General features: G+C 39.1%; 1 protein-coding gene across 4 annotated transcripts; it reads left to right on the plus strand.

Moving 5' to 3' along the window:
• Positions 1 to 24: 24 nt before the first annotated feature.
• On the plus strand, positions 25 to 27750 carry PPIG (peptidylprolyl isomerase G). Of its 4 annotated transcripts, none has more exons than XM_083842398.1 (13): positions 25 to 302; positions 8836 to 8915; positions 9022 to 9096; positions 11480 to 11587; positions 12078 to 12122; positions 14040 to 14127; positions 15228 to 15257; positions 15348 to 15487; positions 22342 to 22546; positions 23527 to 23694; positions 25220 to 25304; positions 26048 to 26184; positions 26477 to 27750. In XM_083842398.1, exons 2-13 carry the CDS (start codon positions 8855 to 8857, stop codon positions 27591 to 27593), a joined length of 2259 nt encoding a protein of 752 aa, XP_083698524.1. In that variant the 5' UTR covers positions 25 to 302; positions 8836 to 8854; the 3' UTR covers positions 27594 to 27750. The 4 variants fall into 4 exon arrangements, with proteins under 4 accessions (XP_083698524.1, XP_083698525.1, XP_083698526.1 ...); XM_083842399.1 differs by lacking the exon at positions 25 to 302 and adding an exon at positions 582 to 1111; XM_083842400.1 differs by lacking the exon at positions 25 to 302 and adding an exon at positions 653 to 978.

Below are 27750 nucleotides of genomic sequence, written 5' to 3' on the forward strand. Positions count from 1 at the left end.
AGCGGCGCTGACGAGCTCGAGGGGGCGGGCGCCCCCCTTCCCCCAACCGCTTCGGCTCCTTGCGAGCGGCCCTCGCCGCCTCCCCGCGCCGAGCCGAGTCGTGCCCGGGGTCCCCACACAGCCCTCGCCCCAACCGGCCCGGGGCGCCGCTGCTCCCGCCGCACCGCCCCCGGGGTCGCCCCCTCCCGCCCTTCTTCTCTCCCCTCCCTCCGTTCCCTCGCACTGACGCAGTCCGTGCCGCACCAGCTCTAACATGGCGGCCAGGCGCTGAGCAGCGCGGGGCGACGCGGGCCGCGAGCGGGGTGAGTGCCGGCGCCAAGGCCGCCATGTGGCTGGGGCGAGGGCCGCGGCCCCAGGCCTCGGCGTTGGGCGGCGGGGGCTCGGGGGACGGAGGTCGCAGCGCCGAGGGGCCTCGTCACGGGGAGGGGGGGAGCCTCGGCCCCTCCCCGGCCCACCGGGGGGACCGTGCGGTGCCGGGCGCGGGGCAGCCGCGGCGGCTGGCGTGTGAGGGGCCCCGGCGCTTCCCTGGAGGGGGCCCGGCGGAGCGCGGCCGCCGGGGGGAGGCTGCGAGCGGGCCCGGGGGCGGACCGGGGAGGGGGGGGATCGGCGGGCAGGGCCCGGCGGTGGGGCCGCGAGGCCGGGCCCAGCTCCTCCGCAGGCCGACGTGCGGCCGGGCACGGCGCGGGGCCGCCTCCCCGCTGCGAGCGCCCTGCCCGGCCGCCGGGCTGCTGCGGGGCCTGCTCGGGAGTTTGAATGAACGCCGTGCCTCCTCCCCCTGCAGCCCCAGCGAGCGGCGGTCTGCGTGCCACATGTTCTCCTCCCCTCTGCAGGCCTCTCCTCGGCGAGCCGAGCCCCGAGCAGCTACCATGGCCGGCTGGAGGGTCCCCTGCCTCTCCGTTAGGGATTTCTGAAGGCGCTTGACGGGTTTTTATCAGTAACGAATTTCAGGCTCGTTTTGTGTAGGGCCACGACCAAGCTGTACGTGTTGCATATGTCTGGTTATTCTTTGAGTCGTTAGTAGGCTTTGGAGGAGGGAGGCTTAGGAGAAAAGAGAAATGCTTTATCAAAACTCGCTGGAATTCCTGTTACATTGCCTTACAATCTATTCACAGTAGGTGTCTTGCATAATGGTGATTTAAAAAAGTCATTTTTGTTGGTAGTTACTTAGTGCTCGATGATTTAAGTGCATCGTATTTTACTATTTTACTAACTGTCTGGTACCTGTCTTAAGAGGAACGCGAGGCTAATGCATACTGAGTCAATTTGGTAAGAAGAATCTGATCTTCTGAGACAGAATATTCAGTTTTTCATGCTTTTGTTCTGTATTACCTACAGAAGAGGTTGCTTTTGGGTAGGAGTTTTTTTTTTCTTTGTCTTTTGCCCCATTTTGTTTCACCATTCCTACTCATTAATGCATTGGGATCCTGTATGACAAGTTTTTAGATGCTACCATGGTAAAATCGTGATTAAAATATGACAGCTAGACATGATTTATGAAGCATTAGTTTATCTCAGTTTGAAGAGCGTGTAATCTTGATTTACCAGTTTTTTATTACTTTTAAAGATTTGAAAAAAACAGCTTTACCATATGAAGTAAATCTGAAGGGGGACATATAAAGAGTAGCAAACTTGATAATACTTTGAGAGTGTCCTTTGACACTATATTTTTTACTAAGGCTTTCCATTTTTCCAGTCTTCTTCTGTGAAACAAAAGTTGTTTTGAAGTTAGCTAGTCAGTCATCAAGAGGTTACAAAAATAGTATTTTTTTTCCACTTAGGATTTCAGAAAATCTGTGGACTATGAGGTTATTTGGAGTGAAGAATACGTAGTGCAGTGGAGGATATTGTAGTGCAGCATGGTGTCTCCAATACAAGTTCACTCCTCTGTGCCACGTCCATTTCCATTCAATAACCCTCTTCCATTTGGAAGCAATCAGTGAGTGCCAGGGAGCAAATCTGGCCATCATTTAATGGAGTGAGGATTTGGTCAGAGGCTGGGAAGGGAAGTAGAGCTAAAGTGGTTGAGAAAGGAGGAGAAAAAGAGATCACAGGACAAGATTGGTTGTGGTTGGCAAATATGGGTGGGCATTAAAAACTGTGTCCTGCTGTTATACAGTCTTGCCTAATTCTGATCTTCAGTAACTGAAGAGGAGATTCCACTTCTGAATTTTGTTTTAGTGGTTCGAACAAGTAAATGACTTGGAAATTACACTATGTCCTTTAAACACTTTTATGTTCTGCAAAAGGTTGCTTTTTCTTAGTATTTTCCTTGTTTTAAAATACTGCTTTATTAGTTAATGGCTGCTGTTGGACTTAATGCTGCTTCAGTTTCCAGTTGTGAGTAGTAGAATTGAAACAGACGTTCTTTGCTGCTTCTGGGAGAGCAGTGAGCTCCAACAAAGGCACTTGTGCGCAGACCTGAGAAAACACGTGTTTTTTCACAACTCCAACAGCAAAAAAACAACCAGACACCTTTTTGCATAAATCAGGTGATAAAAAATCATGACTTACTCAGTAACAAAGTTTTTTTTCTTGCTATTTACAAGAGTGAGTAGATATTGTAACATCTTCTTCACTTTAGGTTTCTCTATACTAGGAAAATAAAACAAAGGCCATTACCTAGTGAGAACTTGTTTACCTGTTTAAATAGTTTTAAGAGAATGGTACCACCTTCTCAGGTGAATGTTAGTTCTCCCAGCTGAGATGCTATAACTAAGCAGGCATTTCTTGTATGCTTCAGTACAAGACAACTAAGCTAATGTTAATTGCAAAAATTCATACTAAAAGGGACGTAAATCTAACTATAGTACAATAGCGTGGGAGTATGTACTGCATATTTAGTCAGGACCTATCTGATGCTGTTGCTTTCTTACATCTCTCTTAAGAGGTTAAAAGGCTCTTTCCTCATGTCCTTGGAAGACAATGGCTGGTCTTGTCAGGTACCTCTTGATTTTTTGGGGGGGAGGAAATATTATATAAATAGTCCAAAAAAGACTTAAAAATTTATTGGAGAAAGAGGAATTCCAGAGGTCTGTGTAGAATGCTATTTTTTTTCTTTTGAAGCATTTTTGAGTTCGCATGATTGCTAAGACAGCATCTGAAACCTAAAATGTGTTGAAGTGTTCTACTTTTTTCCAAAATCTGCTGACAAGGAAAAACAAATCTTGTGCTGCTGGTTAGTAAAATGAAAGTGAATTAATTTTCTTAATTGTCATTGGTGCTGTTCAGAGTTTTTTGATTGTGAAACACAGAGGAAGAGTCACCGCTGTTTGGGAAAATGTTGAGGAAGTGATTGAGATTAAGGATTGAGCTGGTTGGATTTTTGTTCACGCTTTTGGTATCATCCTAACATACCTAGAAGCTTTGACACAGGAATGGCACTAATAAGATTTCATATCCCTCATTTAGCAATCATAAATTCATTTGCAATTTAATCCACAGTAAAACAAACATACAAACAACATTCATAGGCTCTGGCTGCACTGCCATTTTAAGCTGATGCCAGAGTCCTTTTCTTTGAAGGAGGCAGAGGGAAGGGTACTTTTCATGTGATGTGACCACCTACCTGTATGAGAGCTCACGACATTGATGTACAAGCCCTGCATTCTGGTAGCAGCCCACACTTATACTGGCTTCAATTGACTGCGGAACAACAGCCTTAGTGAACGTGGTGTATGCTTAGTGTTCACTCTGTGTGTTTGCTTTCTCTAGATTTCAAGTTTTGCTTTAAAATATTTCTGAAGATTTTGGATGGTTTTCTTTGTAATATAAACCAATACAGGTTTGTCTTCTTGCATTTGTAGGTGGCCTGAAACAAAATGTTAGGAATGCGAACTCATGCATTTTAGTGTTTACTTCATTTGGATGTCAGATGAAGACCACTGCAAAAGATAACTATACATTGATGCGAGGAAACAAACACAAAGTTAAGGAGAGATTGAAAGTAGGGAGAGTAGTCTTGGACAGGTGGAATGAATTGAAGGAGGAGGACACAGTAATATTTCTCCTCCAAATCTGTTCTGCCCTGTGCAGGGTCTGACACAGCCAGTCCCATAAACTGTTCAGCATAGTTAAAAATGAAGGGTTTATTTTCCTCATAAAACCAGGAAGTACTCTTGTATTGCTGCTTGCCGTCAGCTTTTGTGAGATGCATGACACGCTGATATTTCACTTGATGCGCATCTGTGCGTGCACATGTCAGTCTAACCCATTTTGACTAACCCATTTCAGTCAAAAGGAGCTAGGTTATATTAAGCAGCATTATTGCTAGATCCTTGCTAGCACAAGTAATTTTGACTGAAAAAAAATCTGCAGGATGTGTTTTTTAGCATATCAACTAATATGGGTGACAGTCTCTGGCAGAGGAATGCTTGAGAACAGTGTGTGACAGTTCTTCTTTCCATTGGCAAAGCTCATTTTGAAAGGTAACAGCTGTCTGCAGCCTGACTGTGAGTTGGCCAACTTTATCCTACAAATATTTGAACAAAATAATTATGCTAATGCAGGTGTGAAGAGCGAGAACCCTGACAGATGCAGCTGGTGATGCACTGGCTATAGATACAGCTGTTCCAGCAAAACTAGATTTTTGGTGTATTTTTTTTTATTTCTGGAAGTGGAATTACAATTCAGCTTACAGTGCATTTTGTGTTTATGGACAAACAGATGGGTTTACATATACTGAAGTTGGTTGGTCTTGGTTTTGGTTTTTTTTGGACATTGCTTCTACTTACTCTTTTATTAAGAGGCTCCTCCAGGAGGAGGTGGTTGAAAATGCTGAATGGCTTGAACATTTCACAGTAGTACTTGGGTTGTTATATTGTCCTTTCTTACAGAATTTTGGAAGGAAGAAGTGAGCTGACTTTTCAAGCTTGCCCTTCTGCATAGCTTATTTGCGTATATAGATATAGTGGGTGCCTTTTGGTTGAGTATATCATGTTCCCTTCAGATTCTATCAAGTCTCATGAGAGTATCTACATTTTAATTGAAAATAAACTTAAGGAGAAAAATACATAAGTCACATAAGCCCTGTTGTTACTAGATGTGTAGTAGCATTGAGCTTTACTTGTAATTTTCTCCATTTTTTTTTTATTATTCTCAAATCGCTTTTCTTTATTCTTTAACATGCATCCCCATGTACTTGCTTTTAATGCAGGCAAGTTTTAAGTAATCAGCGTGTGCAGGATTGTGTTTGGTATGAAATAATACATGGATAAAATAATAGTTTATGGATCATTTGTGAGTCAGTAGTTCCCCTGTAACACTTTAGGAGAAGGGCTGTCTGAAGTGCTGCCTGTACTTAAGTATGTTGGTGAGCAAACGCTCACTTGGCTTGTAGGTAGCTAGGGTAAATGTCACTGATATCTTAGCCTGGTTTATGAAGTGTGATAAAGTTTATCCAGTGTGTTTTTCTGTCATCTCTCTCCCGTGTGTACCTCTAGCTTCCTCCCTACCTTAGCCTTTCCAATAAGTTTTGATTGTTTTCCAAATGGTTTTAAAAATGAGAGAGCCTTGTGTAATTTAGAGAAGTCAATAGCTGCATACAAAAAAGCTGTCTATTAGTGTTCTCCCCAAGAGAAGCATTTGCAACATCTCCTCAGGAGGAGGTGTATTTACTTGGCCTAATGTTTGTACTGACCAGTTAACATAACTGCCATTTTTAACCAAGAGCAGCCAGTGTTTATTTTGGGGGAATGCTGTTGGAGCATTTGGGGAAAGTGCGGGGCCCACTGGAGATCATGGGAGAAGCCGTGTTAGTAGGTGGAACCAGCCTGGTGACGATGTGGGCAATAGGGATCTGGAACATACTGAACTTCACTTGTCCTGCTGTTCATCAGAGGATGTAGCGAAACACCAAACTGAGCAGAAGTTGGTGAGAGTGGGGATTCAGGTAGAATTCTCTGGTCTGTCCTTCCCTCTTCCATCCTTTCCTTTACAGAACCTAATTAAAAATTGACTGAGGTAAAATACATGTCAACGTACCATAAAGCATATATTTTACAGTTTAGCTTTAGTCATTACCAATGGTATCAACCAAAATTATATTGCATATTAAAGTAGCTTGCATTTATTTTGGCTAAAATACTGTATATAAATGTACATGCATGCTCCCTCATTTGTCAAGCAAATTACCTGTAAAGCAAGGCTGAATCCCTTCTTGCTCAAGCGCTGAAGACATAAATGCTTAAAGTTTGGGTACGGTTGTCAATCAGTTGTCGCACAGTTGGTCCTTAGATGTCTGAGATCAGTTAAAACTATCAGTTTTACCATCAATCAACAAATAGGATAGCATTTGTTCTGAGAGGCGTTCTAGAAGAATCCCCCTCAGCCTGTTCTGCTGTTGCCACTGTGCGAGTCGGTGGCTGGCCTGGCTGGTGCCTGTCCGAAGGGAAGGCAGTTTGTCTCCTCCCACCTCTCTTATCTCTGTTCCCTTCCCTGTGTTGTTGCCTCCCTCCTGCTTCCCAAGAGTTCATGCAGTGGTGTGATGGTCAGTGATCTGCTGACCCGACAGCCTCCAACTTCTCAGTGATGTGTGCTTTTTTTTTTCTATTTCTCTGGCTGCTGCAGAACTTGGTGTTTCTCCTTTGTCAATACAATAGTTCAGAGAGAGGAGCAAGCAGGATGAGGCAGGGTTGCTGCTGCTTTGGTTGAATCTCTGGCTTCTGTGAACTAATGTATTTGTTACAAAGCCAAGCAGGTATGTGCATGGTTGCACAGTCTGGCCATGGTATCATTCACACGAATGATAAATTGTTGAGTTGTGTTTCATTTAAATCTGTCCTGCATTGCTCTTGTGATTTTTCACTGCGTAATCTTGGTAAAATGTTAGGAGTGATGCTGAGCACAAGGAGAGGGAAAATGGGGCTAACATGGTTCCAGTAGTTTTTGATTTCTTGTAGCCTCTTGATGTACGTAAGCTTGGAGTGACAGATGGCAACAAATGAATTTTTGAGGCTGTTCCGTGGCACAGCTACAAAGCTCTAGAAGAGATGTGTGGAGTATGTCAGTTAGATTTGAGTAGTGTTTTCTGGCAATAAAAAAATAATTTCATGTAGCAGTAGTTGTGGAACAGCTACATCGTTGTTGTTGTTGTTAATAATGTAGGATGGTTTGGGTGCTAGTTAGAGCAGCTCCTAACACTGCAGTGACAGAAATCCCAGAAATATGTCTAAGAAAATGTACATTTAATCCCCAACGTGACAACAGGTTAGTGATTTGTCAAGTTCTAATCATCAAACGTTGTCTTCGACTCTGACCGGTCTCTATTTGTGGCAAAAATTTCGTTTTTTTCTGAAAGTGCGCCTACCAGACTGCCGAAATTATTAGGAGGACCTCAATGAAAAGCCTTTAATGCTACATCACTTACTTCTTTACATTCACACTGTAGCGTACAAAACCAGGAGCAGCCTGTCACCTCCATGGTCAGGAGGTCTGGCACCTTGCCTCAGGTCGGTGCTTCCTGCTGAGGCGTTTGCCCTCTGGAAGATGGGTGGTAAGCAGGCTGCAGATGTTACTGGCCACAGCTGCATGTTCCCCAGCCACATCTTATGAACACCTGTGGTTTGATGTGGAAGAAAACTTAGTGTTTAAGTAGCAAAGGGTGTGAATATTTATTATACAGGATCTTGTTGTTGGGCATGCATCTAGTGGTCTCAATGTGTCTGTCAGCTTTTCAGAGCTGTCTAGTTGTCTCACCTTGCATCCAGTCAGGCTTCTGAACGTGCCCAGTGGATTATTCCTGTGAGAGTTTATTTGTATGTGGAAGAGTTGGCTGTTGGTGTGGCTGCTCCAGTTTGCAGCCCTGCTTAGGGTATGGTGTCATGGCCGCTGGGTCTGGCCCGCAGCAGTGCTGCTCGTGGCCAGCCCTGAGTGCAGCGCCCTGTGTGGCTCTGCCTTCATCCCCCCCACTGCTGCGGGTTGCTGGCTGCTGTGGGTGCCGGACGGGCAGCAGGCTGTCTTGGGATTTCTTGTGAACCTGCCCGCAGTGAGAGCGGGTGGACACTGGTGTCAGTGAGGACAGGAGTGAAGGGAAAGTAGGAGACCATCAGCAAGACTGTTCATTTGACACGCTCACAGAACGACGGTGGTTGAGGAAGTTCGGCATCCTGTGCTGTCTGCTTTTCTGTACTCCGAAACATTACGAGCAGTATGTACTTTCTTGAGCAGCTGTAGTTCATGGTCCAGGTGTATTAATAGAAACTGAGTTGAAATGACCAGGTTGTGGACTGCAGCAGCTAATGAATTCTTGAGGAGAACGGGCCCGACCTGAGGCTTGCACCCCTGGGCCGGAGGGGTGAGCAGCCGCCTCAGCTGCTGACACCAAACCTGACATACTGCAAAAATTAGTCTGGTTAAACATTTGAAAAGCAGTTGCAAAAAGTTGTTTGAGTGTGCTTTCTGGTCTCAAAGCTGGCTTTTTTTCTTTTCCTCTGATACTTATTTGACCTTGAAGATCCAAGAATCCTAGGAGTTAAAAATTTAAGTGATTACCTATGCCATCTGGAAAGCAAGAAGACTTAAAGCATTTTTATCCCCCATACAATACAGTATCTTTCCTTCTTGTATTTTCTCATCTGAAGTATGTTACTGAAATTTAAATACAATACTGTTGCAACAAATACAAAAGAAATCACTCATTTGGGTCCACAAAACATGAAAATAGCCTAAAATACGTAGCATTTTCTTAATCTTTTTAACTACTGGTTTGCTAGCTATTTCTAAGGTTTTCTTTATTTATCTTCTCTGCAGTTTTTATTGTCTTCATAAAATCTTTGACATTGACTTATGCAGTTTCACTATGAGAAAAGATAAACTCAATTTTATTTTTATTATTTACAGTATTTAAATTTTTGAAGCCATGGGAGTGAAGGTCCAGAGACCTCGTTGCTTTTTTGACATAGCCATCAACAATGTACCTGGTAAGAAAATGAAAATAATCAATTCAATAAGATATTGTTCTTAAATGTTTTATAGGAATATCATAAATGCCAGTCAACTTCATAACAAATATGGCTTTTTTTCTAGCTGGAAGAGTGGTCTTTGAACTGTTTTCAGATGTGTGTCCAAAGACGTGTGAGAATTTTCGCTGCCTTTGCACAGGTTTGTAGATTTTAAAATTTACTTATAGCTTCTGATGTAATAACCATGTTAGGTTGTTTGACATCTACGTTACTTTTTCCTGACATTTTCTTACGTATAAACTAAGTGTGAGTACTGGGTTCTTGGTATCTCTAGAGATTTAGCAAATTGCTCATACACGTGTGATGCAGAATCCAAGTGGTTGTAGTTTTTTGGCTTAGGATGTTGCAGAGGGCATATACTAATCAACTTCAAATGATGATTTAATAAGCTGACCTTCTTTTACTAGCATGGTGGTTACAGCTCATGTTGTATATCATCTTGAAAGGCAGCCAATAAGTCAAGCATGCAGGCCTGCTTTTCAGTCTTATGATACCTGGAGGTATTTGAAAGGTGTTGCTGGTATTCATTAGTATTTTTGCTTTTGCTGTAACTCTTTTGTTGATGGAGAGTGGTGATTTCCACTCCTAGTGAAATTTAGGTTATTTGTGAACAAAGTACTTAGAAGATTCTCTCCCAGAAGCATTTCCAACTAGAGTTATTTCCCAGTGCAATACCTGTTTTTGTTGAAAATGCTGACAGCAAAGCCTACACATTATCACCAAAATGGTTCTGTGAATACATAAATCTGTGTTCTGTGTCTTCAACATTTACTGCTTCCTTTCCTTTCAGCTCTGTTGTCTTTCAGGTCAAGCTTGGTAGCTGTTAATACCGAATCAGTCAAGAGTACTAATACGATCTGAATCAGGTGTGGGTGCATAATTGCATTCACATTAAGTTAGCTAGAACACTTAGTGCAGCATTCATGCTGACTGCAGTGAATGTAGGCATTATCTGATTTAGGTGTACTGGCTCAGAATCAGATTATCAAAATTTGCTAACAAATTTGAATCCTAGAATGATTCTTTTTAATGAATGTGAGCATGATTTCTTGTGACCATGGCATTCTTGATGTGCTATCAGAAGTTAGATTGACCATGGAAGGGTGTTACTCCCCACTACTGCTTTAACTTTTTGATTTCAAGTCTTTGAACAGCATTTCAGGTCAGAAGCAAGTACTAATAAGAATATACTGCTTATGTTCAAAATCTTATTCAGAGAGAGGCTGAGCAACTTTTTTGTTTTACCATATTTAAGAATTAACCATATTTATTATATTTAAGAAAGTATATTGACAAAGCATTTATGATATTGATCATAAGCAACTTAATTCAAAATTGTGGGGTTTTACATTTATCTTTTTTTTCTAGTGGTTTTGAAGAGGGTACACTGTCTTTTTAAAACAGTGGTCAGCACTTCTGCTTTTCACTGGCAATACCTTTGTTAGGCATATGCCAAGCCAGTGGAATATATAGCTGCACGTGTCCAAGTTCCTATTGGAAGTGTTTTTTCTACTTAGGTCTATATGGAAGCACCAGTCTGTTACAGGTAAATTCAGAGGCAACTGCCCTTGACAAAAACTGCCAGTTTCATGGCTCAGAAGGAGCTTTTCTAACAGTTTGCCAACATGGAAAGGAAGAATTCTTTTCCTTCCAGTATAGTCCTACTCCATGCTGTTACCTTGAGGTTGGTTCTGCCATTCACGGGACCATGCCATAAGCCGTTCATCTTGCTAACTCAGCAGAGACGTAGGTAGGGGTGAAAGTGGGTAGTGTTTTAGCTGAGGCAGAGCGCCTGGTTATGAGTCTGAAGAGCACCAGAGCTGATGCAAAGGAGGAGGATGGCACAAGACTCTTTCAAAACTATTTCTCATTCCCCTCTACTCTTTTTCCTCGTGATGTTGTGTTTTTATTTTTCATTGTTGTTGTTTGTTTTTTATTTTTGATTATCAACTTTTATGCTGCTTCTAGTCCTGCAGTGTTGTAATTGAAGATCTGAGTTTCTCACCTGCTTTTGGGCAAATGTGGTTAAGTTAAATCTAAACTGACTGTTTCATTTCAGTCAGTCCGCATAGAAGAGGCCTAGAATGAATGATTCAATAAAAGCAATTTGAGTTATGTGAATAGGTCTAATGTCCTCTCAGCAGTAATAGTAATATATTGCCCCCCTTAGATGTTGAAGACTCTCCAGGTAAGTGGCATTCTCCATTATCTGTCTGAGCTCTTAATTTACCTCTCTGTGAATTAATTGTAGCTGTGCTGACAAAAAAAAAAAAAAGGTGATTATGTTGTTCTATACTAGTGTCAGTAAGGAGTTCTTTTTGATATGACTGTAGAGATAGAAGGTAGTTTCTGTGCTTTCTTAAATGTGAGCTTCTTACTGGCGTTACAAGTATGTGCTTGCCTCACAAGCTAATTTTTCAGAGTTTGGTAAATGATTTTGATTAAATGCTTATGTAACGCTTTGAACCTGTAGAATCTCCACAGTAAAAAGAGTCACTTTGTTTCTTCTTCCTCTTCTTTAGGTGAAAAGGGTACAGGAAAATCCACCCAAAAGCCATTGCATTACAAAAGTTGTCTGTTTCACAGGGTAGTGAAAGATTTTATGATCCAAGGAGGTGACTTCAGTGAAGGTATGATGTGAATCTTTGAAGAAAAATGCAATGCTTATGCAATGGAATGTTGCAGGAGTCCTGTGTAAGATCATTCACTCGAATTATGCGATTTAATTTTGCTTATGCTGAAAAAGGGTAAAAAGCTTTACATGGAAACTTGTGTAATAAACTTACATAAATTTATACACGCTTTCTGCTCTGTAACCTCACTACTAGAGTACTAAGTACTTATGGTAAGTTGTGAATGTGAGGGTAAAATATATCTGCTGCTGGGAAATAAAGAAAAAAGGGACCGTGTAGCAGAACACATGGGAAAACTTCCTTGTTTGCCAAGTTTGCTTCTGCTTAATGGGACTGTGAAGATGTCTTGATCTTTTTTGCATGTCTTGAAGAATAATGTTAGTGACTTGGATGCAGTTAAATCAGTATTTTGTGTTACAAAGCATTGCTCACATAATGAGACTTTTTAATCACTACTTTTAAGTTCTAACTCGTTTCTTCTTTCAAGGAAATGGCAGAGGAGGAGAATCCATTTATGGTGGCTTTTTTGAAGGTAAGAGTTTTATCAGGCTGCTCTATTTTGGTGTTACTGTAAACAATTACCTGTACATCCTGTAGTTTTTAGTTGGTAAACCTGAACTCCATTGTTTTGTTCTTTTTTTAAGGTGTTGTCTGGTCCTAAAGGCCTTTGACTTTACAGTTTAGGTAATATTTACTTTTAAGATAAGCTATTTAATTACTGAAAAATTAAAACCAAACACTTTCATATTTGTCAGCTTTACAGTTTTATAACTGTTTCTAAGCATGGCATTCTAATTCTGAACCTACCTTTTGGCTTCAGCAGCAAGCTAAAAGTTGGGGAATACCTTTTCTAGTCAAAACGAGAAAGTCATAATGGAGTAGGGTTTTCTTGCAAATATTTATTTATAAGGAAGTATAAAGCTCTGCTTTCCTGAACCCAAGAGGAGTTGAGTATAAAGAGACCATCAGCTTTCTCACTGTGCTGGTTCTACTTTGGTCAGTGTTGCATAAGAAGTACTTATCTCTCCAGTGTGCTTCTTAGCCTGTGTTTGTCCAGAATGTACTGGGGCATCTCTGTGTTTCTTGGAGCAGTTTCACATTACACCTAAACCCATGTGATGGCTAGCTGCCCTTGGCAAGGGTGGTTATACTTCTTCCCCTTCCCTGACATTTTTAACATTGGTTCTTGTCTGAGCTTGCAGCAACCTATCAAAAGAATTTTTCACTATTTTACTGGGGTCAGTTTGCAACTGCCAAAGGGGAGGTCATACATTGCACTGGCTGTTACTCAGATCACACCGTAAACTGATTCAGTTTGCTAAAATGCCTAAAGACTGTTAAGGAAAAAAGTTTTAGTAAATGTATCCAAGTCAGTAGTTCGGCAAGCGTCATTACCAGCAAAAATGAGTAGCTGAGGGAATGTATGGTTGGGTGAGGTGGGAGAAGCAGCAAAACCTCTGCCTACCTTCTGGCAGTTGCAAGGTGTTTTTTCAGCTCAGCGACAGCATGAAACAATCCACAGGAATTTTTCCTTGTGTGGCACCCCTAACCAACTAACTTACTGTAGGATTAGGTAGGATTCTCAGTCCTGTGCAGCACAGAAACTGGACAGGTGACCACAGAGAGTAAGCTGGGCTGTCCTTAGCACTGCCATACACAGTGTAATGTGAAACCATAGCTTCACGGATTGTGTACTTTTTAAATTTGTTAATGCTTGCTCCTGCTATTTATATCTGAAGAATATTAATCAAACTTCCTTTGAACAGTTTGGCTCCCCCTACAGCCTTGATGCTGTTTTGTGGAAGGAGGAAGATAGGATGGTCTCTTATAGGTGTCTTAAATGAAGAATGGTGATTACTTTTCACAATTTCATTGAGATTTAACCTGAACTGTCAAAATTATTTACTTACCAGAAGTGAGATTCACTCAAGTTAAATTTATTTTCTTAGTGGCAGGTTTGGTAAGTTCATTTGTGTAGGTGACAGACACAGAGAAGTGTTTTGGAATTGTCATCAAAATGGGTATCCATGTATATCAAAAAGGAACGAAACAAAAAAATCTTGGAGGTGACAGAGTTTATTAATAGTTAGTGCACAGCTGAAAACTTTTTTTTTTGCTTTAAAGAGGTAGTGATTGGCATGTGCAGAATAAAAAAGAGTGACAGCTGAAAATAATGAGGTCTCTGTTAATCCTGGTAGGAAAAAAATCTCTTGAATAAGATCCCTTTTTTTTTTCCCTCAGGCTATAAGCCATTAATTTATTCTTAAATTGCATTATTTAGAATGAAAGGAATAATGTATTTGAAAAAATACCTATTTTTAATCTAATTCTAATGCAACTTTTTATAGAAGTGTCTAGTAGATTTACTTAATATGGGTGAGTTTACTTAGAGCATTTATCTAAGCATATGTGGTGTATTTAAAGTAATTGAAAACACTTTTTTTTTTAGATGAAAGCTTTGCTGTAAAACACAACAAAGAATTTCTCCTTTCCATGGCCAACCGAGGGAAAGATACAAATGGTTCACAGTTCTTTATGTAAGTATTGTGTTGTTCTGAAATATGCATGTGGTTTGCTGTTTGTAAGCTGTAAAGATAATCCTTTTAAATACTGTAGACTAGCTCCTGTGCAAACTCAATGTTTTTTCACAGAGTTCATGGAAATAGCCGTTTTCCTAATGAGCTGTTTAGGGAAACTGTTGTTATCGCTTTTGTATTTAGTGCTTATTGTCTCTGCAAAAGAGTTTTTGGTAGTTCTCAGTATCTGTATTCTAACTCAGGCAGTAATGTAAACCTGTTTGCTCCCTGTAGAGCTTTATCACTTTCTTACAATATGTGTTGTCTGGAAGGAAGCAAAACAGCTCTAGAGGTTCTCTGGCTCAAAGCAGTACAGAAATTTTCTGTCAAAAGATAACTTCCCAATGCAGTTTCACTTACAGCTATGTCTAAAGCTTTAAATGTTAGAAGGTAACTGCAGTAGACCTTTCTTTAATTTATTTGTAGAAATCATTCTTGAAATCATGAGTCTTAATTAACATGGTAAGTTGTACTTGTCACCATTAGACCTTTATTTTGGGATTTCTGGAAAATCACTACTGTATTTATCTCAGCTTTTGATTTCTGCCATGGTTGACATCTGTACACAATAGTAATCCTACTGTAGGGGAAGGCTGCTGCAAACTGCCTAATTGTCTAAAGGTATAAAGAGAAAGTTCTGATGTCAAATATTCTGTATATTCAGATATTTTTTTCTTCCTTCGATTGCTCTTTATTTTCTAATAAGGTTATTTGCAGTTCTGCTTCTTTGACCAGTTTCCTTAATTTTTTTAATCTGTTCCTAGTTCCTATAACTTCAATACATAAAATTCTTACATTCTCTGAGAGGATGCTGTCTAAAAATTTCTGTACTTTTTCTAGGTCAGTAAAATGTGGTAAAAGATTTAATAGGTAACTTGTGTAAAACAGGAAATGTAACTGTACACAAACTTACAATAATTATATATCGATTGTAGTCAGTTTTATTAATTCACTTAAAATAACTTTTATCTTCATATGTATGCATGCTTCAAATGTTGACTGCCTTCCACTAACATTGACTTCTGCTTTTCTTTTGAAATAAAATCATCTGGAAACAACAGAACAACTAAACCTACACCTCACTTAGATGGGTAAGTATCTCATATTTTCTAATGTTTATTGTTTGGGAACTACTTTAAAAATAAGTATTAAGAATTCTTATTTTTGCTTAAATTCTTCAGACATCATGTTGTTTTTGGACAAGTCATCTCAGGTCAGGAAGTTGTGAGAGAAATAGAAAACCAGAAAACAGATGCATCTAGTAAACCATATGCAGAAGTGCGCATACTGAGCTGTGGAGAGCTAATTCCAAAATCCAAAGGTAAAGTTTAACTGTACATCTACATATATGTGAACCATGAGGTAATTTTGCTAATTTGCTCAAGCTGGCAAGCACTTGTTCTAAAGAAAGTGCTATGTTAAGTACATTGATGGCAGTCTGACTTTATTCAATAACTGCTGCTTTTTTGAACTTACTTAAAGTTTCAGGTAAATCTTAGGGACAAGCATTTAGAGTAGTCTGAAATTTCCCTTTTGGAGAAATCCTTTTTTAAGTTGCTATAAAGTACATTCATAAACAGGAATGTGACAGAATTTGCCTTGGCTTCTGGGAAGGGTGCCCTTGCTCTGCCATTCCAGAGCTGTGTGTGGTCTTGGAGATTGGATCCTGCTTCTCTTAGCAGAGTAAGGGTAAATCAAAGATGCTGCTGTCCTACAGAAAATCTCAGTGGAGGAGACCCATGATGCATGTTTGGTAGGAACTCTGATAGAGATTGTTATGCTTTTTCATTCTTAGTGCCTTCTGGTGACAAGTACTGTGAAGGGTTGAACCAAGGAGTTTGAGGCACAAGTCAATGATAACTGTTTCTTTGGCCTAAGGAAAATGCAGGCATTCAAACTTGAGCTTTTTTGTTTGTTTGTTTGTTTTTTTTCCTTGTTGCAGTTATCTGTTTACCTGTTATGGTGCCTAGGAGAATGACCTTGAAGTCTGAAGTAATCTTTTCAGTCCCTCAAAATTCCAAGTAAAGTTATCTTATGGCTCATGACTTCTCAAAAGCTGTACAACTTCTTAGATTAACTCACAAGTCATCCTGCATGTTAGGACATAATTTTATCTCTGGACAAAATACACTAGTGCTGTTAGCATTAGAAAATGAAGGGGTTGGTACATCAGAATATATAATACATGTATAGTACGGATGAAGCTAGTGCGGGAGATGCCTACCCTGTGTGTTTTCCTTCATTTGCCATGCTCTATTTTAAGCCACTTGAGAAGACTTGAAATAGAATGACTAAATGAAAGCTTTAGTTTGAATTGCATAGTTGGAGGACTTAAAGCTGTTAGGTCAGGTCTTAATGTACTCATCAAAGGAGTGAGGGAAAAAATACATTTTTTTTCTTTAACTTTTCCTCAAAGAGAAGAGACTTCTGGGGATATCTGACTGTCTGGTCTTACTTGTTTGTCTGTGTAGTTCTACCTCTTTGCCTCAGTACTGCTAGGATCCTGGAAATGGTGCTTACTGTAGCTGGTCTGGTGTGCCAGGGAAAGAGGTTGCTGCCAGGGCATTGGGGAAGGCCACTCAACTGGCCGTAAGGCACAGTACTAAATACTAGGAGTGTCTGGAAAACAATAAGGGTTACCCACCAGGGGTGGGCAGGCAGAGAGCAGAACTGAGTGCAGGGAGGAATATTGGCTCTAGTGGGCACTAATGCAGAGCCAACCTGATGAAGGTGCTGCCTTGTAGACTGTGGTGGAGATCCTGGTGAGCAGAGAATCCTGCTTTTGAAAGAGAAGGGTTTTCTGTAGGATCTGCAGAGGGAAATTCACTGCTACGATGAGAGGCGATGGCATGGCTGGGATTGTTTGTTACATGTGTAACACGGAACCACTGAGCTGTGTTGGCCTGAGGTAGTGGAGATGCAAGGAAGACTTTGTCATCACATCAGCAGAAGGAAATTGGCCAAGCTGCTGTCCAAAGCTGAGAAGTGGAGAAGGAGAGGCCCTTCGACCTGCCAGTATAAGGAGGAGTCCAGGGAATCCAGATGGAAGGAGCAATTTCGGGGAGCTGAGCAGCATCATGGAAAATGATCAACAGAGGACCATCTAACAGTGAAACTATTTGTAGCACTTTAAAACAGTAGAAGGCAAAAGGGAACTGATAATGTGAAATGTGAGGCAGTTAACAGAGTAGACTGCTTCTGGGAATTTGTTGTTTAAGACAAAGGGATAAGGACGTTGCCAGGGACGGCAGTAGAATGTCGGTGAATTTTTGTGGGAGAGTATATAATGATAGCAAGGGAGGCTTAAACTAAAATCTTTATTGTATAGGTTTGTCTGGTAGGCAGCACAAATTGGGCAAGTCTTTATGGATTTAAATGGAGCTAATAATTCTTGGGCTTGACTGGGAAGCCAAGATGGCACTACCAGAAGGAAGCACAGTAGAAGTTAAGTGTGTAGTTTGAATGTTTCCCTGTTGGGTTAAACTTGAATGGGGATTGGATTTTAGAGTATTGGCATGAGTATCCAGACAAAGTGCTTTATGAAGGAAGCAAATCTATGTTTGTAGAGAAGAACTTGATTTGTATAGGGATGAAAAGATGATCACCTGACTAAGTTAACTTACTGGATCATATGTAAATTGAATGATTCAAAGATCAAAGTTGAAGTACAATATTGCAGAGGCCTAGAACAGAATCTTTGCCTTGGGGTTAGAGAGGATGATAACGTAGAAAAGTGGGATGTTTGTCTTTTTCTTGTTTTTTCTCCTTTTTTTCCTTTAAAATGGAAAAGTGAGTTAATAAAAACGAATGAGAGAAGATAAATTTTAAAGCAAGAATCCCTGGCCAAGTGGTGTTATTTTTAGAAAATCTTAAAGCGTGTAGGAAATTTCTGGAAGCTGTTCTAAAACAAAAATCCACCACAGCTACAGAAACCCACTAATATTATGCCAGTGTTTAGAAAGGACATTATGAACTAGCTAAGCTACTATCATTCTCAAGAAAACTTATGGAACAAGTAACACTCTTGATTTTCTTTAAGATAAGTGGGAGTTTGATACAAAACTTCATCAATTGGTATCAAACAAACCTGGTTTTGTTTTTTTGGTCAATACCTTTGATTAACCAAAGGCATATCTTAGACTCTTTTCAAGAATGTAAGATGCTGATTTTAAAATGACATTTCTGATTCAAAACCAACCAAACAAAAAGGAACCTCTGGCAAATAACTGAAGCAAGATGTGAAGATGTGAATAAATAAATAAATAAATAAGACCTGATATTCTGAACAGCAAGGTGATTAAACACTGGAAAAAATAATCAAGGGAAATACCTGTCTTAATGTCTCGAAGTAGAGATGTCCTCTTTTTGGACAGTATGCTGTAGTCCAGCACAAGTTATTGGACTTCATATAAGGTAACTGAATTGGTGTCATTGCTGTGACTTGCAAGATGAGATCCTCTGTTCTGACTTACAGGCCTGAACCTGACTGTTTCTGGCCAGGTCATTTCTTCATTTCAAGTCCACGAGTGTGATACCATGGCTCTAACAAGAGTTGTTATGTTTCATAGCAAGCTGAGATGTGGAGAGTGCTTGCTCAGCTGTGCTGTGCAGTACAATCATGTAATTCACAAAATCTGGCAAATACTGTATGTCAGAGTGAATGGAGTAGGAAGCAAGGCATCTATTTCAGATGTGACGATAAGCTGAAATCTAATCCTGAAGTTAATAAGCTGGAACAGTTGGACTGTAAATAGAAGTCTATTTCCTTCTCACTGACCTTCATGCTACAGGAGTGGTTTTGTTTATTTTCATCTTTAATTGGCCAGAACCACATTGGTTCAGTATTCAAAATAGTACTTGCTGCTGGACAGAGCTAGTGAGTTGTCACTAGAAAGTATATCCAAAGGCTTTTGCCCAATATTCTGTCTTTGCTAAGTGAACAGTTTTTTTCTGTTGTTGACCTCCACCCCCAACATGATTTCCCAAATACATAAATCTGATACTGAAGCTGCTTTCTATATTTCTATCAGTGGAGAATCACATCATTTGTTCTCATAATTGCACACTAACTCACTTCCACTTGTAGTTACTATTGACTCAGTTTAAGGTAATATAACATACCTAAACTTGTTGCAATGATGCAAATAAAAATGTGACAGGTGGCCTTTGGCACGCATGAAATGGATGCCGGAAGGCAAAAATACATGAAATAACTGCATTTATCGAGTTCTTATTCAGACTTCTTGGAAATTGAGCTTGGAGCCATCTTATTTTTGTCTGAAGACGTACAGGAAGCGATACAGTGCAGTATGGTGATATTAAATTTTTTTTTTAATGGGCCAAAACCAAAAGTGTAGAGTAAATGATAAGCACATAAGTGTTTTGGGACATAAAAACTAGTTAATTTCTTTAGTACTTCTTGTGTTTGGGAGCTTATTTTTGTTTGTCACCTGTATGACAGCAGGCTCCTTTGATTGAAATACGTTTGGAAACAGTTCAGTTTTCTTCATAGAGATTTACTTGTTACACTCTGACCAAGTATATACGTTTAGACAACCTAAGGCTGATATAAAATGTTAACGGCAGGCTTTTTATTAAATATAGTGCTTTAATAAGGATGTTGAGCAGAAGTTTGAGAAAATAGACCAGGTATCTTTGTCTGGACCAACATGGGAATTTAACAGTGTAGTAAGGGACCCATCTGTTGGATGAAACTTTGCCAGAAGCTCTTTTTAGATGGTTTTTACATCTGATGGTAACTTCAGCTAATTTCAGTTGATAGGCTGTTCTAAATGGTTAGACAGCATACTAGTTTATACTGCACGCAGAAGTGACCAGAAGCGTAGTTTAACTTATGAAGTACAGGGGTTGTATTTCCATTGGCTCTCAGGCTTTTGTTAGTCTGCCTCAAATGATTATTGTGAATAAAAACACCATGAATAAAGTTGCTCTAGAAATCATACAGCTATGACATGCATGCCATGCTTACCTGAAAAGTTAATGCAATTTAGTGCAATAAGAAAAAAGAGAATCTCTTAAAAAAAAAAGTATGACCAAAAAAAGGGAGGCCAAGATGCCATACTTAGTTGTTCCTGCAGAGATTTTTCTGCACTGTGTATCTGGTCCACTGTGAATTAACCCTTGGCTAATTTGCTGTTACTCAGATCTTTCATCTCAGCCAAGTCTTTTGGAAGCAAGTTTTCTGCACCACTGTGAAGAGGAAATCTTTTGCCCCAGTATATATCACTGATATATAGAAACTTGACCAGCATTCTGAATGAGATACCTGACAGAATAGGGTATTGGGTTGCAACAGGAGAGGTGTTGACTTATGTAGGTGATCTAATACTACTACCTGTTATTTTGCTGAAAATTAAAAAAAAAAAAAAAAACTAATGGCAGAAATGCACTACAACTCTTTTTTAAAAAATAGTTTTTTTAATTACTTGTTTTCATTATTTTTACAAAAAATTAATCGCTAATACTACTTATGTCATCTTATTGGGCACAAGTGGAAACCAACAAAAGAAATGCTCGGCTAGACTAAACAGTTGAATTTCTCTATCTGTAACAGAAAAAAAATCTTGCCCTGTTGAGGGAGACACCTCTATGTTTTCTGTTACGTGGAATCTGAATAGTTTTCAGATGCAGACAGGCTGCATAGTCATAATGCTGCCTTTGGTGCCTGGTTGTTTGCCTTTTTACTTCCCTGCTTTGTGCAGAAAGTGATTTGGGGATGTGGGGTTGCCTTTAACTGCTTCTACGTTGGTGTAGATCAGATTAAAAAAAATTCTGTAAACTTTGAATTCTTTGGTTACGGTGAGTTACTATAACCTCTGTAAAATAGGCTAAAGCTTTCAGTTAAGATTTGCATGCAATGTTAAAATTCCTTTGTCTCTGACCTGCAGCCTATTCTAAGGCCTTAAAAGTTGTTCTAATATATGCATTGTTTTGTTTGGCAAGGAAACAGGCTGTTCAGACATCAATATTTATTTTGGTATAGTTTTCTTCTGTTTAATGTTGAAGGTTCTATTTCTTCCGTCCGCAGCTGTACTGTTAGTGTAGTTTAATAAGATGTCTTTGAAGTTTGCGATGGATACGTAAAATAAGACTTGATGCTAATTAGAAAACTCAGCTATGGTAGTCCATAAACAGCCAGTGCATCCTCCTGGAATTCTGGCTAGAACTTCTGATTTTGTGGATTAAGAGCTTGATGGGAATTTCCTAACACATTGGAGAATGTTCATGCCATTTAATTAGTTTACCTGAAGTGTGTTGACTCAAAAGCCCCGACTTCATTTAGTGAAGTTCTTAAAGTACTTTTTTATGGTTATATATTTTTTCAAATTAGTAGGACTGACATCATAATACTTGCATCACTTTTAATTGTTAAGTAAGTCTCAGATCAGTTAGAGGGCATAAAATGTGTGTGTTCTTGTATTACTTCCTGCTGGACTGCTGTTAAGATTGCTAGTAAATTGCTGATTTGGAGCTCCAGTTGACAAACCTGGTGACTTGCGTAATTAAGGAATAGCCTGCTCTTTAGCTGGGTTCCTTTTCAAACCAGATGGCTTAGTAAGCAACTTGTATCTTTCTGTGGAAAAATATATTGAGCTGGGGGATTAGGGTTGTTCTCTGAGCATCATTTCAGTTAGCAGTAAGGTTGGTTATCCGAGTCTTCCCTCTGTTGGGCTGACTTTAATGGGTAATCAGTTTAGTGTATGCTAAACTATTATGTATTTTCTGTTTCAAAACTTCCCTCATCTGTGGTTTGAGTAGCTTTTATATCGAGTCAGATTACACCTGAGGTCAAAGAAAATATTTTATAAACATTTAAAAAATTCTAAATAATTCTTCATACATAGGAGACGTTATATAAAATATCTGAAAACATACACAGCTATACAAATTCTTGACAGAACAGATTTAGTACTTTAGATCTTCTTTGTAGGCATAAAATGTTTGGAACATTTTACATATTTCTAGACACGTGCTGTGTTTTACTTGGGAGAAAGTCTTTCTTTTTCCAAAAACTTTGTTTGCAAGTATTGTGATGAAGTACTCTCAGACACAATTACAAGCAGCATGGGGAGTTACTAGATAAGCTGATTTTTCTGAGATTTATTTATAACTGTTTGATATCTAAATGTATGTCTTTGTTTTTCTGACTTAAAGCCAAGAAAGAAGAAAAGAAAAGACACAAGTCGTCTTCCTCATCCAGTGACTCGGAAAGTTCGAGTGATTCAGAATCATCTTCGGATTCATCATCAGATTCTGAGAGTGCTTCAGAAGAGAAATCTAAAAAACGAAAAAAGAAACACAAGAAAAATTCTAAGAAACACAAGAAGGAAAAGAAGAAGAGAAAGAAAAGCAAGAAAAGGTCAGTATTGAGATCTTTGTGTATGCTGTGTGGTATAATTTTCTCCTGTAGCTACATAAAATTGTGTTCTGTAGCTAGTAAAGTAGACAAGCTTAGGGATTTTTTTCCTGATTTGATAGTAAAGGACAGTGTCCACGTGCAAACATGCTGCAGCTTGTAAAGGAATGAAAGAATGGACCAAGACTTTCACATACTGGATTTGAAAAGGTGCAGGAACGCTTTGTTTGAAATAGGTGGTGATAGCTTGTTTACCTAAATTCACTTCTGTACAACTCAATGTACAATTATATCCAGTGGGACTTAGGAGAATATAGTATACAAGAATAAAAGCAAAACTATACAAAATACTACAGATGAACATACTTAATACCACTAGTTCTGTATAATATACTGAAAGTCTTGCTGTTTCACTGGAAGATGATAAAAATCAAAAAGTCTCTTGTTTCTGAAAGTGGTATTTCTAATCTAATAGTTTGTCTTTCAACGTGAGATAAAGCTGTGTCAGTGCAAGTCACGTTTTTCCAAGCTGGCAGTAAAATATAAGAAATACTCATTTAGTGCTGTCAGGCATTATTTCTGTGGGAGTAAGCCACTTTCACACAATTCTATTGTTTCTACCAATTACTTGGAGCTATAGTAGTTCTTAGTCAGTTATGTGCCAGTGTAAAATCTGAATATGACTTTGATATGTACATCAAGAAAGCTGTATCTAACTATTGAATAAATGTATGTTCAGTGTTGCATCATTGAAATAAGGAAAGAAAAATATTGATTAAAAATCTACTGTAGTTGCATGTTTTGGAGTAAAGATATGGGGGAGATGTTTCTGAAATGGATGTTGGTTCCGCAAGTTTTTTATTTTATCATTGTGTACTGAATTAAGAGAATTTCTGAATTATTTAAATAGATTGAAAGGGTTTTTTTCTCATCCAGATAACTCATCTCAAGTGTAAATATTTATTTTTATACAAAAAAAAAAGCTCATCCAGTGAAAGTGAAGATGAAAACCCTGAAGCACAGCCGTTATCTACTGTCCGTCCTGAAGAAATTCCTCCAGTACCTGAAAACCGGTTCCTGATGAGGAAAAGTCCTCCTAAAGCAGATGAGAAAGAAAAAGAGAGGAAAAGCAGAGAGAAGGAAAGAGAAAGGTAATATACCTGCTTGACAAGACGCTGACAGTCATATGGTCATATTGCTGTTTTAAGACTACTGAGTTCTATCCCTGTTAAATAGTTGGATGTTTCTGAGCACAGGTGGATGAATATATATATATATATTTTTTTTTGCAGTTGACAAGTCTTTTTGTTCCTAGAACAAAAGCTTAATGTTTGGAAATAGTTCTAGTGAGTGAAAAATGTAGAATGAATGATTCAAGAAAAAGTAAGTGAAATGGAGCGTAGTTCCATTTAGGATTCATTACATACAACTGTCCAATATGGATTTATAACCTGTTTTGTGTTTTTGTTTTTGTTTTTTTTTTTTTGTTTGTTTGTTTTTTTAAAAAAAAACAAAATACATGAAGTCATGAAATATTTTCTGGTCATCAAGTCTGAAGCATTCATAAGGAATGTTAGGGGGGGACAGGGAAGGGAACTACTTCATCAGTACCAGCTGGGGTTTTGTTTTGCGCTTGTTTAAGAGATTTAACCTAAAGGTAGTTAAGACAAGATTGCCTACTCCCTTTATAATAAAGACATTATTGAAGAAACCTTAAAAGGAAAAAGAAAGGTAAGAAGGAAATACAACAACTAATTTTTAGGTACAGTTTTCATTGGAAATTGAGAGGGATGGCTGCTTTTGGGAGCTACGTATTGATTATGAATATTTTGTCCGTTAGTTACTAACCCAAAGTGGAAGTTTCACATGGAAAGCTAGTGCTGTGTAACAATTACTAAATGTGCCCTTATGAAATTTTATGGGTTCTGTGAACATCGCTTAAGCCCATTTTATAAAACCTAAACTTGAGAGGGCACAAGTGTTGCAATTATTCCATGTAGGATTTTGTGATTGTCCGTTGTTGTTTCTGTCTGTACTAGAGAGGTTGAAATGCAGTTAAATGATTATTAAACTTTACTGCCTGGGTTTCTTCTCTTACAGTACCAGGTTTAAACGGACCTTGCAAGTGAACCTCAGCTGTTCTCATGAAATGAACTGATAATGAAGGGTGGCTTTGTATTGTCACTGCCAGAACACAACAGTGCCTCTCAGAGCTGTGTGAGGATATTCACTTTTCACATCTGTGAATGAAACCTCGCATAGGCAATCAATGCATTGCAGCTTTTCTCCCATACATGTACAGATCTTCTGTACATAAAAAAAAAAAAAGGTTAAAGAAGCTAGCCACTCCTGAAAAAGTGAAGTATCAGTTTAAGTTTATGGTGTGTAATTATTTTGTCCTGGCATGTGTGGTTATCAGGCTCCAAAATATAAAATAGTTCACAAAAATTTGAAGGAAAAGATGGACCTCTTCTGATATCAACAGAATTTTTTTTTTGTTCTATTAATGCCATGTACAAAAGCAAAAGGCATGTGGTGTGGTTGTTACTGGGCCAATAATAAAGAATAACATTAAATGTCTGTTTTCTTTTGATTGTATTTCATTTCTGAAGAAGATATGAAGTTGTTTTTATCTTCTTTCATTCAGTGTTACAAACAATATCACTTTATTTTTAGTAATCTATCGAATTCCCAGTCAACATACCAGAGAAGATTGTTGGTGACCAGATCTGGAAGGAAAATAAAAGGAAGAGGACCAAGGGTAAATGTTTGCAATCCCTTCCCCAAAAGAAACAGCGCGGCAGCATGCTCTTACTGAGCCTTTTCATTAGGATGGTCAATCTGGGAGGTGGGACGGTGCACGTGTAATTTATGGTGCATCATAATTGATCTGGGGGCTAAAGCTAGAAGTAAGACAAGGAAAATTAGTTAACTGTTTGCATACTGAGTTTATTGGAAAGGAGGAGGACGCAAAACAACAAATGCTTTCATTGTGTTACTGTAGTAGTTTGTGAATCAGTGAATCATCTAGCTCAAAAAGTGTTCTAGTGAACACCAGAGCCTGTACAATCCCACTAGCAGGAATGTGGGGGAAAGCTGCCCTTATTTGCAAAGGTGAGCCTAAGGAAAAAAAAAAAGTGTGAAGTGTTGTTTTGGTGTTGCTTGTCAAAGCTAAGAATAATTTTCGTTGTCAAAAAAGTAACTTGTATTTGTACTAATTAAAAACGGACAGAAGACTTCTACGTCAGGATGTTGTACCCCAAAATTGCTGAGAAGTTACTTTAAAATAGTTATTTGATCAGACACTTTGTATTCCTGCTATAGCTGAATATCAAATACGTTTTTTGGTAAATTAGTAACTCGGAAGCGTGAACCTGATATATACATCTAAGTGTAATGTTAGGTGCTGTGGAGAATCACCCACTGGGGATAAAATACTGCTTTGAATTTCACATGCTGTTGATAGCTAACTTATACCCATTTTTTTCTTCTTTTCCTGTCAAGCGTTACCGGACGCCTTCCAGATCCAGGTCAAGAGATCGATTTCGACGCAGTGAAACTCCTCCACATTGGAGGCAAGAAATGCAAAGAGCTCAAAGAATGAGAGTGTCTAGTGGAGAAAGATGGATAAAAGGGGACAAGTAAGATTATTTCTTTTTGGAGTATGTGCATTTAAATTTTTGTATATATCAGAGTAATAGGCACTGTCTTAGATTTTTAGCTATAGTTACTTCAAAGAAAAAAGGACACCGACTTGGTTATTTCATTGTTTAACTGTCAGAACTCAATCATGCTTATTTGTGGTTACCATAAATATATGGTTTTTAATACAGATGGCCTGGTGTGACTTTTTCAGTCTCACTTCTGACTTTATTTTTCAGAGTGGAGGGGATTCACAATATTTTTAAAATGTGTTTTCTCTCTCTCTCCAAGGAGTGAAATAAATGAAATCAAGAAAGATAATCAAAAAAGCCCAGGAAGAGGAAGAGAGAGAAAAATATCAGACCACAGGCAAGCTTCTGAAAGTCCAAGCAGAAGAGGGGAAAAAGAGAAGAAAAAAGATCACAAATCCAGCAGTAAAGACAGGGAGACAAGGAGGAATTCAGAAAAAGATGACAAGCATAACAAGAGCAAGACCAGGAAAAGAGGTAAATCTAGAAGCCATAGTAAAAGCAGAGAGAAATCAAGAAGTAAAGAAAGAGACTCCAAACACAGTAGACATGATGAAAAGAGAGTAAGATCAAGAAGCAAAGAGAGGGACCATGAGAAAGGTAGAGAAAAAGAAAAGCGCTATGATTCTAGAGGGAGAGAGAAAGAAAGAAGTAGGAGTAAAGAGAGAAGTAGAAGGGCAGGTTCAAGAAGTAACGACCATGACCACAGGAAGAGTAAAGACAGGGAGAAACATAAGTCAAGAAGCAGAGAGCGTGAGCATGGTAGAGGAAAACATAGTTCCAGCAGTAGAACAAGGGAACGAAGCAAAAGCAGAGATAGGGGTAGGAGAGCAAGATCAAGAAGCAGAGACAGAGATCGCAGTAGAAGTAAAGAATATTCAAGGAATAGGGACAGAGAAACAAGAAGAAGAAGATCAAGAAGCAGAGAAAGGAGAGGTACGCCAGATAGATACAGAGGAAGAGAAAATAGGAGGAGGAGAGACTCAAGAAGCTCAGAGAGAGAGGAAAGTCAAAGTAGAAACAGAGAGAGGTATTCAAACAGAGAAAGTAGAAGCTCATATAAGAGGAATGATTCTGAAAGCCAAAGGAAGAGGCGTTCAAAAAGCCGTGACAGTAGCAGTCCTGAATCCAGTAAAGATAAGAAGTCTAGTAGAGATCAAGACAGAAGTCCAGACTCAAAAAAGAGAGCAAGTAGCAAAGAGAGAGAATCAAAAAAATCATACTCACGCAGGAGTAATGAAAAGGAAAAGACCAGATCTTCAACAGAGAAAGAAATTAACCAAAAATCAGAGAGTCAGGAAAGAGATCATGCCCCTAGTAAGGATAAAAAGTCCGATCATGAAACAAGTCCTGGAACAGATGACGACAGGCATGGATGAGTTTGTGGACTTAATGTTTCCATTGTCTCAAAGTTTTAGAGACATTTTGGGGAACGCCTTTTTATAAGATGTGGACTCCAGTTTGGTCTTTTGATAATCTAAAACCTGGATCATTTGTACTGCTAAAGTTTTAATAAACTTGAAATGAAAAAACAAA

The sequence above is a fragment of the Anser anser genome, assembly GCF_964211835.1.
Source record: "Anser anser genome assembly, chromosome: 6".
Taxonomy (NCBI): Eukaryota; Metazoa; Chordata; class Aves; order Anseriformes; family Anatidae; genus Anser; species Anser anser.

What these genes read in the sequence shown, in the direction of transcription:
- PPIG (XM_083842398.1), top strand. Translation starts at nt 8,855, where the DNA reads ATGGGAGTGAAGGTCCAGAGACCTCGTTGCTTTTTTGACATAGCCATC. An exon ending in AATGGTTCACAGTTCTTTAT is followed by an intron (nt 14,128 to 15,227) that starts GTAAGTATTGTG and finishes TGGAAACAACAG; the next exon opens with AACAACTAAACCTACACCTC. An exon ending in AGATGGATAAAAGGGGACAA is followed by an intron (nt 26,185 to 26,476) that starts GTAAGATTATTT and finishes TCTCTCTCCAAG; the next exon opens with GAGTGAAATAAATGAAATCA.